A 19593-nucleotide genomic window follows, 5' to 3' on the forward strand; every position below is an offset into this window, starting at 1 on the left:
CGCACGTGCACACACACACACACACACACACACACACACACACACACACACACACACACACACACACACACACACACACACACACACACACACACACACACACACACACACACACATAGACAGACTTGCAAAATGTGCATATAAGCACATGCACAAAAGTGTCAGCATGCACAAGCACACACTCGCGAAACACTTGCAGGCACACGTACAGAAGTGAAGACATGCTGGAAGTGTGATTTCACACTGCTGAGATTGACTAAACTCAAAAGCCGTGCCTTGTTAACCCTTTCCCTACTTTGAGCAGTGCAATCCCAGCGTGCTGCTCTGCTCTTCACACCTATGGGGGGGGGGACGTTACTGCAAAGACAAGTTATTTTGAGTTTACTGCAGAAGATGCAGTAGACTGTTGTGGTAAGAGAACACTGATTGCAATACTAATGGTCCACTTCAGGCTGACAGTACGTGTGTGAGTATTTGTATGGGTCTGTACTGGCTTTAGTAGACTGTGGTACATTAGATATATTGATAAATGCAAATTATATTCATCCGTTTAAGAGGTTAATCTACACCACATGTAAATACTGATGTCATACATACACATTAGATATACAGTATAGAAGCAAAGATTTATACTAGATCTATGGCAAATACACAAGCTGGTGTACTATATGCTAGCCCTATTAGCTAATATACAGGGGTTCCCAAACTTTTTGGGGACTTCTGTGATAGCAAATTCATTAGGGACCCCCTCAAAATCAGAACACAACTCTGACTTTACAGTGCGATAAAAATAACATACAAGGAGTTTTACTATGACTGGTGCAGCGCATGGCCAGACTAACCAAGTCTCGGGCCCTGGGTCTAGGTTCCCTGGGAACTAACATTTTAAAGGCCCCCCTCTTAGCATCGGGGATCCTTTCTATTGCTTTTTTTCACGGTAATTTCCTGCAATTCTCCACAATTTTCCATGGAACAGAGAGAAAAAAATGCAGTTTAAAAGCACATTCCTGCAATTCTACACATTGTCCCATGGGGCAGAGAGACAATTTTGTAGTTTCAAAGTTTAAATTATAGTGCACATTTTTACTGAGTACCATGGATCCCTGTGAGCCTCCCAGGCCCTGTTGTGCATATAAGGGTAGCCTATATTGTAGATGAATAATATTACATTGTATTGTATTGCACACTCTAAACTTGTTTCACAGACCCCTTGGCCAAATTAATTTAATCTGTTTTTGCTAGCAATATTGAATATTGCCGCAGTACCTCTGCGGACCCCAGTTTGGGAACCCCTGCACTAGTGTACTACAAAGCTCTTTGTGTTAAAGCATTAATAAGAAGCTGGATGTTGGCTTTCTAAATATCAAGCTAAATACATATAGCTCAATAGTCCCTGGTTGGCTATATCACAAAATAATTTGTGAGTTCATGTTAACACTATCTCAGAGTACATATGGTCCCAATCTACAGAGTGTAAAAAGTACTCTGATTGTAATATTACATGTTGAGTGTTAATGTAAAATATTAACGCTGCATTCCACTTGCCAGTGTTACTAAAATGTAACACTATAGGGTAATTAACACTCACAGGGTTATTTATTTTCAACACTAGTGTTGATCTAGAGTTAACTCCTATTAGTGTTAAACAAAAACATTACTACACTAAGTCATTTTTGGTGTTGTTTTAACACTGTATGGTGTAAAGTCTAATTTTCATATTTCCCAAGGTAACTTTTCTTTTCGAGTGAATTGTAGAGTTACCACCCATTACTATTTTTGTAACATAAAACGGCCAACCGAATCGTGTCTAGTCATCTCTCCTCCTTCCAGGCTTTTTCATCTTTGAACTTATATGGTGATCGCATCTAAACTTTCATTGTATTACCACGACAACCGGCAACAAAGTTCGTCTTTCAATCACCCACGTGGGTATAACCAATGAGGAGATGGGAGAGGCAGGACTTGCAGCGCGATCTGCGTCAGAAACAGAACTGAGATCTATTTTAGCCCGTGGCAATGCAGAAGCTCGTTGGCGCGCGCGAGCAGTGTGGCTGCAATAATTGAATAACATGGATATCTACATTTATTTTGCGACGCTCGCGCACGCGACGTGTCCGGTCTGGTCAGCATGTTACGCTCTCAATTAAACTCTTGATGGTTGCTAGGCTTCGCCTGTTAACCATCTTCCTACCAGTTCTAAACTTTGCAAGGCATGTCACTTCGCCCATCTTTTCGCATAGCCCACCACTAAGCATGCACTGTCTTCCTAACCACAACTGGATGGATACATAAAGAATTAGGCTACTGTAGGAATAAATGTCACTGAATGATGAAAATATAGGCTCATGCAATTGAAGTCATGTACAGTATCAAAATGTTGCACTCTGAAACGTGCAAAGTCAACCAATCCTTGTAATACATTTGAAGCAATTGCCTACCCGCGTGTGGTCAACTAGATCTCCCAAACTCGGTCTTAGGGCCACCCCTGGGTGCACATTATGTTTTCAAATAGCAGACTCATCATCAAGCTTTGATTATTTGAATAAGCTGTGTAGTGTAGTGATAGGGGAAAAAAACAAAACGTGCACCAAGGGGGGGGGGGGGGGGTGGGTTCTTCCCCGAATCTCCATTTGGATATTGGTTAGGCTACAATTACGCTGGGAAAAGGTTAACTAAGTTGAGGTGAGTGCTGCCTATGATCATCTTGTCTAGTTGGCTAATTTATTAGAACATTTTGTCATGTTATGTAGCTTAACAAATGGATAATTTTGCTCTTCACTCGCAGTCACTTAGTAGCCTAGGCCTACTCCCAACCAAAAGCCTGTGACTTCACGGACTTGTTTCACTGGATCTCTGTCTGTATAGGATATTTGGCTAATTGGTTTCTGGCTGGGCAAATAAGTCGAGGTGGTAGCTTATCTATTAGTTGCTCATCTATAACTTATCAGAAACATTTAGCATGTAATAATGTAGCCTAAATCAAGTGGAGGCCTATTCTTTTGCTTAATCACATGGGCAACTCCAAAAGCCCGCGGAGGTTGTGAAATATGAACGAGACTCACATGCATTTGAAAATAGGATTGGGATTATTTTCTATCAGTATTATGATGAAGGTAAGACTCCCTAACAAAGAGGGGTGAGGGTAGGAAAGAGACGGAATGTGGATTTTAAAAAAGCATGGGCTTGGGCTCTGTTTCAAAATATAACTGTTTTATATGACAGCTGTTCCAGACGTTCCCATGACACAAGTTGCGTGGGAAAAATATTTGTTGTATTTTATTCTGTTATATTCCATTATATTCTAACTATAAAATATATGTGTTTTGACTGTGATTGGGTGTCTTGTCTGTTTAATTAACAAAATAACAAACTATTGATTTCATTTGGATGGCACACAAAAATGTGTAATGGGTTCGCACTCAAAAAGATGTCGCATGAAGCTTATTCATACTTCATTTTTAGTGCATCAGGGATAGCGTACACAGACGTTTTGGAATCCATGGCTGCACAGACTCGCAACATGGGCCTAATTAAACATTTTAAAATACATTTTTATTAGTCTTATAATGTTTTTTAGGACCTGCCTAAATGAATTAATAATGGATTTATTTTTGATGGTGTATATTCTCAATGGATTTATTAAAATAGACATCCACCCACATCTGCACACCAGTACTAACACTTGTCCCCTGTATGCCGGCATGTGCACGGGAGGTATAAAAGGTGCCTGTTTGTCATATAAACATCGCCCACATTTTTCTGAAGGCTAAATACTCTGTGAAAGCAGTATTAGTGACAGCAGACATGGTTGTTAAATTCTTTCCTTTTAAAGGCCCGTGGATTTCACCAAATGAGTATCTAGGTCAGAATTAGATACATTATAATAATGGCGCCAGAGGAGATGGCTGCCGTTTTAAGCTTTTTCAGCTCGAGACCCAAACGAGAAATGTACTGTCCTCAAAAAACCCAAATTAAGAAGAAATAGATGCTCAGGGCCCAATTTGAGTCCCAAACTATAGTTTAAGAAAACCTGATCTAGGCGAATGTTATCAATAAAATTGAACTTTATGACAATACATTACATATATCACAAGGCCTTACTTTGATGGCCTAGTTTTACCATAACACAGTGGTGTTGGGAAACTCTTGGTTTACATGCAAGTCCTGCAAGTCACATCATGCTGGCTTGCAAAGTGATTTGTAATTCCTATAGGAATCAAGCCAGAGTTAGGATAGCCCCGCCTTATCTCAGCTCACTGGTCACCATAGCAGCACCCATCCGTAGCACAGGCTCCAGCAGGCGCTACGGGTGGTGTTACTGTTCACCCCCAAAGCCAACTCCTGCTTTGGTCGCCTTTCCTTCCAGTTCTCTGCTGCCAATGACTGGAACGAACTGCAAAAATCACTGAAGCTGGAGACTCATATCTCCCTCACTAGCTTTTAGCACCAGCTGTCAGAGCAGCTCACAGATCACTGCACCTGTACATAGCCCATCTGTAAATAGCCCATCCAACTACCTCTTCCACATGCTGTATTTATTTATTTATCTTACTCCTTTGTACCCCAGTATCTCTACTTGCACATTCATCTTCTGCACATCTACCATTCCAGTGTTTAATTGCTATATTGTAATTACTTCGCCACCATGGCCTATTTATTGCCTTACCTCCCTTATCCTACCTCATTTGCACACACTGTATATATACTTTTTCTACTGTATTATTGACTGTATGTTTGTGTATTCCATGTGTAACTCTGTGTTGTTTTATGTGTCGAACTGCTTTGCTTTATCTTGGCCAGGTCGCAGTTGTAAATGAGAACTTGTTCTCAACTAGCCTACCTGGTTAAATAAAGGTGAAAAAAAAATATTAACAGTGTCCAAAGAAGGGCCAGATGTATACAGAATGGTGTCGTCTGTTTAGAGGTGGATCAAGGAATCACCAGCAGCAAGAGCGACATCATTGATGTATACAGAGAAGAGAGTCGGCCCGAGAATTGAACCCTGTGGCACCCCCATAGAGACTGCCAGAGGTCAGGACAACAGGCCCTCCGATTTGCAATGAAGAGCAAGATGTTCTGGGCCAGCTGCAGCTTAACTAGGTGCACATATATACTGTATGTACGAATATACAAGCACACACGCAAATGCACACACACACACACAACACATATACTCCTACCTACCACGTCCCTTGTATTTCTACTCTTCCCTGTCACACAAACACATTTGCGTAAAATGAGACAATTTGTCACTTGTTTGGGTTAATGTAGGCAAGATAAATTATCACAATAACATTTAATGCCACCTGCCAGTTTTGGTGTCCCTGTCGTTTGTTACTGCGGTGCTAGACAGCCATTTGCTCAACGCTAACAATGGTAATGTGATTCAGGGAGGGATCGAGATAACGTTCCCAGAACACCTAATAACACCCAGATGAGTGACAGGTTGTTTTTTCTGAACATTTGTTCTCCTACAGACTACATTGTTATTAGGTTTTGCTTTCTCTGGGTTTAATAAATGGTCATGTTTATGCAAAGTTGAGTCCTACTGGACTTTTACTAGAGCAGAGGAGGATAGACATACAAGATGGTGGCAGTTTGTATGCTTGCGCAGCAAGTGTCTGTGTTTTTTAGTTAGCAGATAGGGATTGCCGCTTGACCTGCCAAGGCCTCTATCTGCAAAGGCAGATTTAGGAAGGGGAGGGGTCAAGCGGATCCAAGGATTTGGTCTCTCTGGGAGAATCTCAATTGCATACTCCTCGTGTCCTCTCCTCGCCTCCTTCTCAAATCCCATTGCATGAGAAAGACAAAGATCCCTCCCCTCTGACCTTCTCCTCCAATGAGTTTTGAAAAGGAGGCAACGAGAGAGGACGCGAGTAGAATGCAATTGAGATTCTCCCTCTGACCAGCCCTCCTCTCCTCTCCCCTCCCCACACCCATCTGGCCAAAATGACCAATGGGGTCAGAGCTCTGCAGATCCTGCTGGCTGGCCACTGGACTACTAATCCCCTGTCCATCTGAGCATGCTCAGTAGCAGAGACTGACCGGCCGACTGGCTGGGGGAGGGAGGCCCATGAGACTAATAAGGGAGAGTGGATCTACAGATTAAGGCAGCCCTCTGCAGCTCTCTGATCCAGAGGGGTTGGGTTAAATGCGGAAGACACATTTTGTTTGAATTGTATTCATTTGTGCAACTGACTAAGGTATCCCATTTCCCTTTCCCTACAGTGAGCTCCAAAAGTATTTGAGCAGCGACACATTTGTTGTTGTTTTGGCTCTGTAGTTCAGCACTTTGGATTTGAAATGACTTTGAGGTTGAAGTTCAGACTGAACTTTAATTTGAGGGTATTTTCATCCATATTGGGTGAGCCGTTTAGAAATTACACCACTTTTCACATTGTGTTTCAGATTATTTTGGGCCCAATAGAAATTAATAGTAAATAATGTACTGTCATTTTGGGGTCACTTTTATTGTAAATAAAAATAGAATATGTTTCTAAACACTTCTACATGAATGTGAATGCTACCATGATGACGGCTATTGTGTCGGGCCAAACAACGCCATTTACCCGCGACTGTATTCATGATACAGCACTGCCTCTTGTGGCTTTTTAAGTATGACACACTTTGCAGACTCTGCAGACAAACCCGTGTGGATGGAATGTGCATTCTTTCTGCAGGGAAGAAGCATACCCGTGCCTACACGCACGCACACACACGTTTCTTATGACTGGATTTGGAATTATCGGGTGTTTTATTCTTAGACCCATGAGAAGGGGGTGGACTCCTGGTCATGGCACAGCATGCACTCTACCTGTAGGGAGGTGATGGGGAGGTGATGGGGAGGAGTGAGTGAGTGAGAGCTCGGATCCCCGGGAGGATGATTTATGAAACACAGATGCACGCCAGACCGGTAACGAGACGACTGTTTTTTAAAAATGTTTTAAAGCTTCAGTTAGCTGCTCCTCAATCCCAGCTCATCAGTGACTCTATAGGAGCTCTTGACATCGGCCTTAAAATACAGAAAAGTGCTGTGCAATTCTACGACAGCATTTCATGGATTTCCTCAAAGAAAATTCTGACGACATCAGACACGACGTTCCTGGCATTCCCTCTTTCGCCGTCCTCTCCCTCCCTCCTCCCTACACACTAAGTGCTTTTCCGGAGGAACACGATAGGCCCTCTGGCTCCCAGGATGTCAGGTTTAAATTTAACCTAGGACCGTTGTCGGTCGGAACTAGACCTGGTTCTGAGGACCACTTTATATTCACGGTCTTGACAGAGTGTTTGGTCCTGTCGGATAGGGGCTCCTGAAATCCAGTCAATCAGAAAGAATCCAGCCAACCTGTCCATTCTGTAGTAGCACAACGTCCACTCTCTCCTATGGATGGACACGCCACATCTGGCATTAATGTCAACCAAGACGATGGATGGTTTGACAAAAGAGAGTCCACTTTAATGATAATGCACACACGCACATGACACACACAAGTATTGTCTATGGTAAGTCTATATCTATCTACTGTACCTATATCTACTCTACCCACTACCACTAACTCTATATCCTCTAGGTGCCCACCTTCCTGAGTAGTAGTAGCAGAAGCTTCCTGAGTAGTGGTTGTGTTCGGGTCTGGTTCTGGTGTGGTAGTGGGGTATACGGTTGTAGTTGCAGGTTCCCTTTCAGTGATGGAGGTTGTAGTGGGGGCTGAAGTAGTGGTTGTGGTGGTCAAAGGCAAAGTTTCTGACAGTTCTGTGAGAAAACAGATTCCAAGTTGACCAACAAGCAAAACACCCCCCCTCCCCACTCAAAGAATCCACTGAAACACTACAGCAGTGGTAGGCAACCCTGTTCCTGGAGTGCCACAGGTACTGATTTTGTTCCAACTAGGCCCTAAACCAGGGGTGCGCTTGAACGTTTGTTACATTGCGGAATGGTTTGTACTGAACAGGTTTTCCCAAAACGTTCTTGAACAGACTTTGAGATACGTTTGGTCCATTTAGTGGGTGTGCCGGGGTGTAGCTTGGGGCAACAAGTGACTTATTTAAAGAGCAGCTGGTCCCTCAGTACAGCACCGCTTCTGTTAAATTGAACATTACATTACATTTTCATGTACTGAACGCAGCCCTGACCAACTGAGCTAATTGATCAGTTCAGTGATTGCCTAAATTCAACACACCTGGCATTCCAGGTCGGTTAAATCAAAAACATGGTTGCCTACCCCTGCACTACAACATTGGCTAGTCATACATATGACTACATATGACTAGTCTAAAAGCATATGTCATATTTTTTTATCCATGAATAGCTTTAAGCCAAGTCTAATAATTGTCTAAGTTTTACAAGTCTGTCTTAACCCCAAAGTTCCCTAGTCAGTCCTATGGGGTGCCGTTTGTAACATGCTATATTTTGTGAAAAAGATCAATTCCGTGCAAAAAAAGGCAACGATGGCCCAGACTAACCAGGAGAGGCCAGTGCTGTCTGTCAGGTCTGATGTTGCCACTTTGCTGATCATTTCCGTCTAAGCGCTCTGAGCTGAGAGTGTCTCCACAGAGAGTATCCCTAATCAAATTCCCTTTTATTCATTCCGCTAGGAGCTCCTCACCCACAATCACACCGCATTACAGCACACTTACACATTCCCCTGCTCCCCCTCTCTCCCTTTCATACTCACTTCCTATCCCTATCTCTCACACACACACACACACACACACACACACACACACACACACACACACACACACACACACACACACACACACACACACACACACACACACACACACACACACACACACACACACACACACACACACACACACACACACACACACACACACACACACACAGCATTACAGCACACATTCCCATGCTCTCTCTCTTCCCCCTCTTCTATTTCATTCTCTTTTTCTCTCCCATGCCTCTCCACCAGTGACTTCATTCTAACATAAGAGAGACAGAACTGTGAAAAGATTCCTGCAGTGGAAGCTAGCGTAGCTGGGATAAAAAAGGACATATCGATGCAGTGGTGGCGACAGTACAGGTAGTCCTATCAATGACATAGAAGACGAGTCCAGCACTGCAACCGACAAAAGAAGAAGAGCGGAAGCTGAAGAACAGAGATATGGAACAATAGAGAGATAGATGGAGGGATAAAGAGAGTAAAGGAGGGAATGTGAGAGAGAATGTGGATGCAACATCCTCTTCTTGGCTTGTTATTACTTACTAGAACCACCGCCCGTGGGGGCACCGGCGATTGCACCTGAAAAAAGGGAGAGAGAGGGGGAGAGGAAAGAAGAAAAAGAGGATAAGTATCTGTTTATTTATGCAGTCTTTCCCGACCTTGTTTATCAAACTCTGTAGAATGATCTTGTGTGTGTTGTGCATTAAAACAAAACTCAAAAAGCTGTATATCAGCGTTCTTCAATCCTGGCCTGACCTTCTTGGGTACCTACAGGAGTGTTCAGGCTTTTGCTCCAGCCCAACATCACCAACACACCTGATACAACCAATCAACTACCATTAATCATTTGGCCATTAATTAGTTAAATCAGTTGTGTTGGCGCTGGGGGTGGAACAAAAGCCTGCACAGTCTGTGGGATGAGGACAGAGGAACTCTGATCTGTATGCAGTTTGCTACTAGATCCTCTGCAGTAGAACACCACTCAAATCTGTTCATCCAGGCCCCCTGTTCTCTGCCCAACTCTGCCCAACTCTGGTTCTCTGATCATGGGATGATAGGGGAGGCATAGGCTCTCGCCACCAGGCAAGTGCCAGGGGAGTTGGGCCGCCCCCAGAGTAGGCTTGATCTGCCAGAGAGCTGACAGAAGAGTCCAGGCTGGGAGGCAGGGAGGGCGCTCCGCAGTGGTGGACGGAGGGAGGCAGAGGAGGGGTTGGGGGGGGTTATGGCAGGATGGGTGGTGCTGCCTGGCCTAGATTATTATTTTATCATCGCCAGTGCGAGCAACAGTACATTCTTCAACAAGATCCCCCTCACACACACACTACACTGCTCTCTGCTCTGAGGTACAGGATCTGGCACCTCTAGTTGTTACGGAACCTATTTGCCAGGATCCAGTACCTCTCGTGGAAATATTTTTTAATGTTTTCCATATAGAATCATAGCCGTGGGATTTATAGTTATAGAAAGTTATAGAAATAGGACTAATGCTCTCTGTTCAGAAAGATATTAAATAATTCAGAACACTCCACCAGGATTATGCCTATAATTTAGCCATAGAGGATCAATAGCTCCCTTAAAAAAATGTGCCTAGCTGTGAATTGTGTCTATGCCAATCCCAAGGTGTCAGGAAAGCGCGGCAAATCTGTCAGTGAACAGCATGCAGCCAAAACAGGCCTTTTGCAATATTTCAAATAAAATCGCGGGAAAACACAGGTTGGAAAGCAAATGTCTTCAGATGAAAAGAGAAGTGTCTAATCTGTCTGTATGCTGCAAAAATATTTGAGCAACATCCAAATAGGCCTAGCGAACAGTAGACTAGGTACAAAGTAAAACAAGAGAGTGCATCGGACATCGCCGGCGAGTGAGCTGGGCATCATTGGGTGAGTCAGCGAAAGCTTTTTTAGAGCTATACTTTCCTCCTCATATTGTACAATGTCTCCACACACCTAGGCCCAGGCTATTAATGGATTCAAGACAAGGTTGTTTTTTTATTGATTTCAGATTCTCAGTTTGTCAGTGTCAAAGTAGCCTGTCATTTTGATATTGGGTGCAGTCTTAAAAAGACTCTGCTAAGTCTCCAGTCATGTAAAATTTTGTAGAATTGCATTATTTATCAAATGCGTTTATAAAAGGCCAAACTTTTCCAGGAAACTATAGGCTAACAATGTTCCAGAACCTCAGAGCCCCCCAGGTAACCCTACTCTCACGCGCACTTTTTGTTCCGTCACCTCCCGATTTACAAATTATGCACTGGGTAAGAGAAAAACAACTCTGTCTCTTTATCTCTCATTTCATTCTGGAAATGAGTTGGAGAAGTCTGGGGAACCACATGCATCCTTCACAGATGGTTCAATGAAATATTAATAATCAAAAAGGAACATAAGAACATCATATTTTATGTAAAAGATCATAAAAGTTTCCAACATACTGTAAAACTCTCATAATTGAACTAATTGGGACCTGTAAAGAATATAATACAATTCACCTTGTATGAGTGAGCTATGTAAGTGGGTCCTGTTCAAAGCATTCAAGGAATAGAAAATAAATGGATAGAAACAGAATAGAATAGAACTCTACTGTATGAATGGGGGATACGTACAGGTGTTGGGAGATCCGTTGGGTGTGGGCAGGTAGGAGCCAGCTTTCCAGGACTTGGCCTTGAAGCCCTTCTTGCAGCGCTGACAGTCCTGTCCCGTGGTGTTGTGTTCACACTGACACTGGAGGTTCCCCTCTTGCAGCAGGCACAGCGACGAATGCAGGTTACACTTACACCTGAGGACAAGGGACAGGAAGAAGGGTGTGAGAGTGTGTGAAAGGAGGCACAGAAGTGTGCATGTGTGTTTTTTTTCAGACGCTTACGCCAAGAGGTGATGACAAGTGTGTGAAAGGGTAGCAAAGGCACAGGAGTGTGTACTCGCTTAAGCATATTGCAGCGACTTTGACCCAACACCTAGGCACCTTGTCAAGAAGTTCAGATCCCTTAGGGGGGAAGGGTGGCTGCTTAGAAGAATCTCAATATGAAATGTATTTTGATTTGTTTAACACTTTTTTTGGTTACTACAGGATTCCATATGTGTTACTTCATAGTGTTGTCTTCACTATTATTCTACAATGTAGAAAATAGTCCAAATAAAGACAAATCTTAGAATAAGTAGTTGTATGAAAAATGTTGACTGTTACTGTATACTTCCATTCATTTTTTCAAATGGTACCGGGTGACCTTAAGACAAGTCTTGTGAGGCCTGTGGGCATCCTAGAGCAAAACCTTTCCACAGAGGGGTCATAGTAGTGTGTAGCCCAAACTGTTCGGACGCTACAGACTGAAGTTGGCAGATCAGCTGTACCAACTTCAGATGAGTCCCAAGATGCAGAAATGGAAACCACCATCGTGTTCTTTAGAGTCTCATTTTTCCAGAGGGGTCATAATCGTTTCTAGGTAAAAACCGTTCGAACGCTACAGACGATTTGTGAGAAGACCAATTTTCGGGATGTCTCGTGGTCTTTTTACGGGGATTTTTGTATTATGCTAATTTGATTTCCGGGGATGTGTGGACATGAACCTTAGGGGGTTGAAGCCCCCATGCAGTCTTTTTAATGTGATTTTGGGCAAAGTGGAATGCTCAGTCTGATTGTGTGAGCGTTAGGAAAAAAACATTTAATATGAAATTAGAGATATGTACATACACAGCCTGATTGGTTGATTGGATGGTCTAGAGCCCACCCCCACTCCTTACTCCTTCAAAAAACAACAACAAAGGCACATGGTATTCAACCTGTCAGTTGGAGCTGGAGTTGAACCCTGAAAGTGATGAACTTCCACAGGTGTGTAGGCTTCTTTGTTTTGTCATCAAAACAAAAAGGCATACAGTACATAATGCATCTTCATTTGTTGTATCATTGTTGTACTGTTTTCAATAGGTCACCAGAAGATGCAGGACCAGAACAGCCTGTTTGCATGTGAGACCATCCTGGCCTATACCCTGTCTGCCATCTATTCATTGCAGAATGCCATGATTATCTACAGGGCTAACTATAGGCTTCTGCATTTCCTATGATGCAATGGCCCATGGTGTAATATTCAGTATCATCACAAAGTATATTCATAATTTTGCTACATTTATTGACATTTTTCTAATGAGTAAACACTCTTGAATTCCGATGTTGAAAGCCAATAAAGAAACCAGACTGCAATGAAAGGTTGTTGTCAGTTCGCCTTGTAACATTATGCGGCGGCAAAAAATTCCATCCCACCCGAACAGGTTGAAATTCCACTTTTTGACTTCATAGTGTGGAAATATCATCAAAAAAACTGCCCTTCCCATTTAACTTATCCCAGTCGGAATGAATGCCGTAACTTAACCGTAGAGTTGTTTCTGTGTGGCTAATATGCCTAAATTATCTGGTGTTTATGTGGGAGATGTGTGCCTAAATACAAGATGATGGGAGATTAACTCAGTTTACTGGTCAAAAATAGATGTTTGTCCAAGGATGTCAAGAAATGACGTGAATCTGTGATATCTTGTTGCATTCGTATGTGTGACTAAATGAGCGCCTTTTCCAGATGAGCGGCTGGATTCCAATACGGATTGTTTCCGCTGGAGTGAACAGATATCTGAATGTCTGCATAATATATTGAAAGAATAAGCCCTGTATGCTGGCAAAATGACCACCTCAATCTTCCTCTCTCTCTGTCTGCCAATCTCTTTCTCTCTCTGCATGCTGGGAGTGTTTGGTGCATGCTGGGAATTGTATGAGTGTTGTCTGGAGTTAGATCGCCAGTTTTTTCTTTCTAGTTTTACTTCTCTTGGTGGTTTTCCTTTTCCTATGCATGATTAAGGTGATTGTTTGAATTTTTTTGTTGTGGTTGAATTAAGTATATTGTTTTTCTTGTTGAAATTGTCCTAGCTTTGGCGGGGATGGCGACCCACATGGAGACGCCGTCCCTGTCACTTCGGCACGGCTTTAGGTGTGTTACTGAAGCTAATGTCACTGTGGAGGAGTTTCTGGTCGCGGTAGGAGAAAAGGTAGGCTATGAGAATGTTGCTTATGCGTCACGGATGAATAAAGCGGTGGTGTTTTTTCTTAAAGAAGAGTGTCTTGTTGATCGGATGGTTGAGCATGGCGTACCTCTTAAAGGTAGGTTTATTCAAGTTACGCCGCTTTTTTCGCCGCCAAAAAGGGTAACGATTTCGAATGTACCGCCGTTTATTCCCAATGAGCTATTGGAGCGCGAGTTATTGCGCTTTGGGAAGTTTGCAAGTTCAACTAAGATTGTCCCGTTAGGTTGCAAACACCCGGCTTTGAAACAGGTTATGTTGTTTCGGCGACAGGTGTTTATGTTTTTGGACTCACCGGAGCTGTTTTTGGAGTTATTGTTTAAAGTCAAGTATGACAACAGACTGTATATGGTTTTTGCTAGTATGGGTAGTCACCGGTGTTTTGAGTGTGGGGATGTTGGCCATAAGCGAAATGCTTGCCCGAAAAGGGAGAAGGCGGAGGGAGGGGCGCAGGAGGTCCTCTTAATGCTTGGGCCCACTGATGTAAGGAGAGGTGGCCCGACAGTGGTAGAGCAGTCACAAGCACCTGTTGCTGTGGAACAAGTTGTCTGTGTTGAGGGCACAGAGTTACAACTTGTACCAGAGGGGAATGTTATGCAGCAGAAAAATATTGTTGTAGGAGGTAAGAACGGATCTGGGGAGCAATTTCCCCAGACGGGGTGGGGGGGGGGTGCCCAGTACACGTGATGGGTTACAGGAGGGGGTTCATGTGAAGCTAGTCTCCCAGGTATTGGAGGAGATGCCCACTACGAGTAATGGGGTAGAGAAGGGGGTTCAGGTGGGGCTAGTATCCCAGGTAGTGGAGGAGATTCCCGGTACGAGTGATGGGGTGCAAGTGGGGAGTGTTGAGAGGGATGTGGCTGAGGGGAGTCAGATGTGGCCTCAGTTGAGGAGGATCAGGAGAAGGATATGGATATTTCTCTTGATATGATAGCAGCTGGTGATGACTCAATTTACAATCTAGAGGAGGTAAATGGGTTCCTGGATCAGACTTTTGGGAAATCTGTCAAATTGGCAGATTTATCTTATGATGATAAGTTTGGGAGGTCAGCTGTGATGTTACAGAAGACGGTGGGATTAGAACAGTTGAGTGAGAAGAAGAGTTTTCGCTTGAGCAACTGTGTTACTGCTGTCACGGCATCAAAAGGTAGTGGGAAACGTGGTAAGGTTAAGAGACTTAAAACAATGATGATGGTCATGCCTCATAGGGTGTTTTCTTCTCTTTGTCTGGTTTCTCTGTGGTTTCTTCTGCTTTTCCTTTCTCTTTTCTATATGGAGGTACTAAGGGTAGGTTCTCTCAATATTAATGAGGGAAGGGACAGGAATAAGAGGGCTTGGGTATTAGAAGTAATAAAACAGAAAAGGCTTACTGTAGATTTTCTGCAGGAGACCCATAGTGATGAGGCTAATGAGGTTGACTGGGGTATGTGGTGGGAGGGACAGCATATACTCAGTCATGGTACTAATTTCAGTGCTGGGGTGGCAATTTTGTTTTCCTCAGGCTTAGGGGTGACTGTGGTATCTACAACACGGGTCGGGTTTTATTAGTCAAGGCAGATTTTATTTTTTTATGTTTATGCTTCTAATGAGGTTAGAGAGCGTATTGCTGTATTTGGTAAAATAAAGGAAACCTTAAGACAGTGTGACAAAGAGGAGTGTATGGTTTTAGGGGGGGACTGGAACTGTAATGTGGATTTTACTGTTGACCGCACTGCTCAAGACCTCACCTGCAGTCAGCTACTTGCCTGTCTGGTCTATTAACTTCTTATGGCTGCAGGGGCAGTATTGAGTAGCTTGGATGAAAAGGTCTCAGAGGTGCCCAGAGTAAACTGCCTGCTCCTCAGTCCCAGTTGCTAATATATGCATATTATTATTAGTATTGGATAGAAAACACTCTGAAGTTTCTAAAACTGTTTAAATGATGTCTGTGAGTATAACAGAACTCATATGGCAGGCAAAAACCTGAGAAAGAAATCCAACCAGGAAGTGGGAAATCTGAGGTATGTAGGTTTTCAACTCATCGCCTATCGAATACACAGTGGGATATGGTTCAGTTTGCACGTCCTACGGTTTCCACTAGATGTCAACAGTCTTTAGAACCTTGTCTGATGCTTCTACTGTGAAGTGGGGCCGAAGGATAGGGGAATGAGTAATGTCTGCCATGAGCTGACCATGCTCTGACCATGCGCGTTCACATGAGAGGGAGCTCTGTTCCATCGCACTTCTGAAGACAATGGAATTCTCCGGTTGGAACATTATTGAAGATTTATGTTAAAAATATCCTAAAGATTGATTCAATACATCGTTTGACATGTTTCTACTGACTGTTACGGAACTTTTGGACATTTCGTCTGCTTTTAGTGAACGCACTTCGTGACTTTGGATTTGTTTACCAAACGCGCTAACAAAAGTAGCTATATGGCCATAAATGATGGACATTACCGAACAAACATTTCTTGTGGAAGTGGGAGTCCTGGGAGTGCATTCCGACGAAGATCAGCAAAGGGAAGTGAAGATATATAATGCTATTTATGACTTTTGTTGACTCCACAATTTGGCGGGTAACTGGCTTCCTTTTGTGGCTGAACGCTGTTCTCAGATTATTGAATATTGTGCTATTGCCGTAAAGCTTTTTTGAAATCTGATACAGCGGTTACATTAAGAACAAGTTTATCTTTAATTCTATGTAAAAACATGTATCTTTCATCAAGATTTATGATTAGTATTTCTGTTATTTGATGTGGCTCTCTGCAATTTCTCCGGATATTTTGGAGGCATTTCTGAACATGGCGCCAATGTGGCATTTCTGAACATGGCGCCAATGGGATTTGTCTCTTCTAAAAAATTGCCGACCTGTTGCATTGCTGTGTGCAGAATATAAAATTGTATATAAATGTCTCTCAAACAGGTTGAAAGAGTATCATGGGCTGTTGTTCCACAAGGACCAGTCTTACTGTGTACCTGACCGCTCTATTGTTGATAACTTGTTTTTAATAAGAGATGTTTTAAAAATGTGTAAACTGTCTGATGTGAATGTGGGTTTACTTTCTTTGGATCAGGAGAAGGCCTTTGACCGTGTGGACCACCAATCCTTGTTCAAAACAATGAAAGCCTTTGGGTTTGGGGATGTTTTTTTGTCTTGCATGAGTTGACTGTATGCTGGGGCCTCATGTATGGTGAAGGTGAGGGGTGGTTTAAGTTGCCACAACCCTGTTCAAAGGGGTATCAGGCAGGGAGGCCCAATTTCAGGGCAGTTATTTTGTCTGGCAATTGAACCAATGCTTTGTTTTTTAAGAGTGAGGCTTACTGGTTTCTCTGTGCCAAAAGTAATGATAGCACTGTATGCGTATGCAGATGACGTGACAGTTTTTATTACAGGGAGTGAGGTTGTTAAGGTTCTCTCAAATGCTCTAAAGGTGTATGAGGGGGCCTCCTCAGCAAGAGTCAATTGGGAAAAGAGCGAATCATTGTGGGCAGGTCCGCTTCAGACGGGGTCCGCTCCATGGTTACCAGGGGGGCTTCAGTGGGGCAGAGATGGGATGAAGACTTTGGGGGGTTTTCTAGGCTCCAATGTCTTTCAGGAAAATAACTGGGAGGGTGTAGTGGAGAAAGTGTGTGCCAGATTGTCAAGGTGGAAATGGGTGTTACCCCAGCTGTCTTATAGAGGAAGGGCTCTGGTTGCCAAAAATCTAGCTGTCTCTACCCTGTGGCACACACTAATGATTTTACGGCCACCACCCCACTTGTCTGATACAAGAACTTCAGAGGACCCGTGCCAATGTATTTTGGTCTGGATAACATTGGATTAAAGCTGCGGCCCTGTGCCTGCCACTGCACGAGGGTGGGCAAGTTCTGGTGGACATTTCTTCCAGGATCATGGCTTTCCGGCTTCAAGCAGCCCAGAGACTGTTGTACAGTGACAGTTCTAGCTGGGTCGACACAGCCGACACATTGATGAGGAGAGCGGGCTGTTTGGGCTTAGACAAGCATATTTTCCTCTTAAAGCTAGAGGGGGGTGATTTGTCTGGCCTGACTCCATTTTATGAGTCTGTTATGCAGGCTTGGAGAGTTCTTGTCACGTCCCGTAAGGCCGGCACGCCACCAGGGATGTGGCTTTTTGAAGAGCCTGTTTTTTACAACACTGCCATCCAGTCCCGTGCTCTGGGTTCAGCCAGCCTACGTTCATGCCTGTTAGGCGTGGGGTGCACCAAGCTGGGTCATCTGATGCGGAGCAGGAGCAGATCGTTGGAGGAGCTGGGAGAAAGAGCGGGGATCCGATCATCTCGCCTACTGAGGAAGGTCGTAGCTGAGGTCTTCAATTCCTTGCCAGTACTTCATCGGCAGTATGTGATTGACACTTCCAATTCTGATCGGTGGACGGAGGGTCTGGATTATGTGTTCCCTGCGCTGAATGTTAGTGCTGCGGCGGGGGCATTCGAGGAGGACGTGGGGATGCTGCTTTCCATCCATACCCCGGGGCTGGGGGAGTTCAAGGCGGTGGGAAAGAAGGCCATGTACATAATGTGTAAAAGTGTCCCGTGCTTCTACCCTAGAAGGGGTAAAATCGACGAGGTGGGTGGGGGTGTTTGATCCAGGTGCCTCCCCAAAAGGCTGTTGGCGGTCTGTATACAAATTGCCTATTGAAAAGAGGACAGCTGACCTCCAGTGGAGGATAATACATGGAGCCATAGCCACCAATATGCATCTGGTACACCTGGATCCTACTGTTGGGAAAGGGTGTCCATTCTGTGCACATCTGTTCTTACAGTGTCCCAGGTTGGTCAGGATGATTGACCTGATCACTAGCTGGTTTTCAGCTCTGTTTATATTTGGTTTATATTATATACAGTTTATATATTTGGGCTACAGTATAGGTTTAGTCAAAGGGGTGTAGTTATTTTGCTTAATTTTGTGTCAGGGGCAGCTAAATTAGCAATATGGAAGACACGAAAGAACAGTATTCGGGGACAGGGGTCTGTGGATGTGGTGGGAATGCTGGAGTTGATGTTTGCAGCAAGACTGAGTGTTGAGTTTGCCTATTACAAAATGGTTAAAAATATTGATCTGTTTATGAGTATATCGGGTATTCAGAGGCTGTTGTGTTTAGTTACTGTGGAGGAAGATTTGGTGTTGTGTTTTTAATTGATGTGTAACCATGGTTTTGTATGAGTGTTTATCGTGTTGTGGGTTCCCAGACGCAATAAAGGTTATTTAAAACTCAATCTCTCTCTCTTTCTCAATATCCTCTCTCTCTCTCTCAATCTCTGTCTCTCTCTCAATTTCCTCTTTCTTTCTCAATCTCCTCTAACTCTCTCACCAGTTCTCTCCTCCACTGCTTCCACTGCATTAGCTTCATTCATTTTGTTTGATGATAGCACCGAGCTCCACTACGTAGTGGAGGAACGCACACTAATGCCCTGGACCAGCACTAAATAACACCATGATAATGCCCTGGAACAGAGCTACAGTTGAAGTCAGATGTTTACATGCATTCAGTCTACATACATCATTAAAACTCATTTTTCAACCACTCCACAAATGTCTTGTTAACAAACTATAGTTTTGGCAAGTCGTTAAAGGACATCTACTTTGTGCATGACACAAGTCATTTTTCCAACAATTGTTTACAGACAGATTATTTCACTTATAATTAATTCACTGTATCACAATTCCAGTGGGTCAGAAGTTTACATACACGAAGTTGACTGTGCCTTTAAACAGCTTGGAAAATTCCAGAAAATTATGGCATGGCTTTTGAAGCTTCTGATAGGCTAACTGACATAATTTCAGTCAATTGGATGTGTACCTGTGGATGTATTTCAAGGCCTCCCTTCAAACTCAGTGCCTCTTTGCTT

The 19593-nt window shown here is 43.5% G+C and overlaps 1 protein-coding gene across 3 annotated transcripts in view; it reads right to left on the bottom strand.

The window, feature by feature from the left end:
• The window catches only part of LOC129863607 (netrin-G2-like), a 137254-nt gene that overhangs the window by 47684 nt on the left and 69977 nt on the right, over positions 1–19593 (bottom strand). For 2 of the 3 annotated variants that reach the window (XM_055935707.1, XM_055935708.1), the window contains exons 4-5: positions 11281–11453; positions 9225–9260 (exon numbers count right to left, since the gene is read on the bottom strand). In XM_055935707.1, the coding sequence (XP_055791682.1) occupies positions 9225–9260; positions 11281–11453 (209 nt within the window). Of the gene's footprint in view, positions 1–6937; positions 7751–9224; positions 9261–11280; positions 11454–19593 lie in introns of those variants that run through there. The other variant, XM_055935709.1, reaches the window with a different exon arrangement.

The sequence above is a fragment of the Salvelinus fontinalis genome, chromosome 10 (genome assembly GCF_029448725.1).
Source record: "Salvelinus fontinalis isolate EN_2023a chromosome 10, ASM2944872v1, whole genome shotgun sequence".
NCBI classification, from domain to species: domain Eukaryota; kingdom Metazoa; phylum Chordata; class Actinopteri; order Salmoniformes; family Salmonidae; genus Salvelinus; species Salvelinus fontinalis.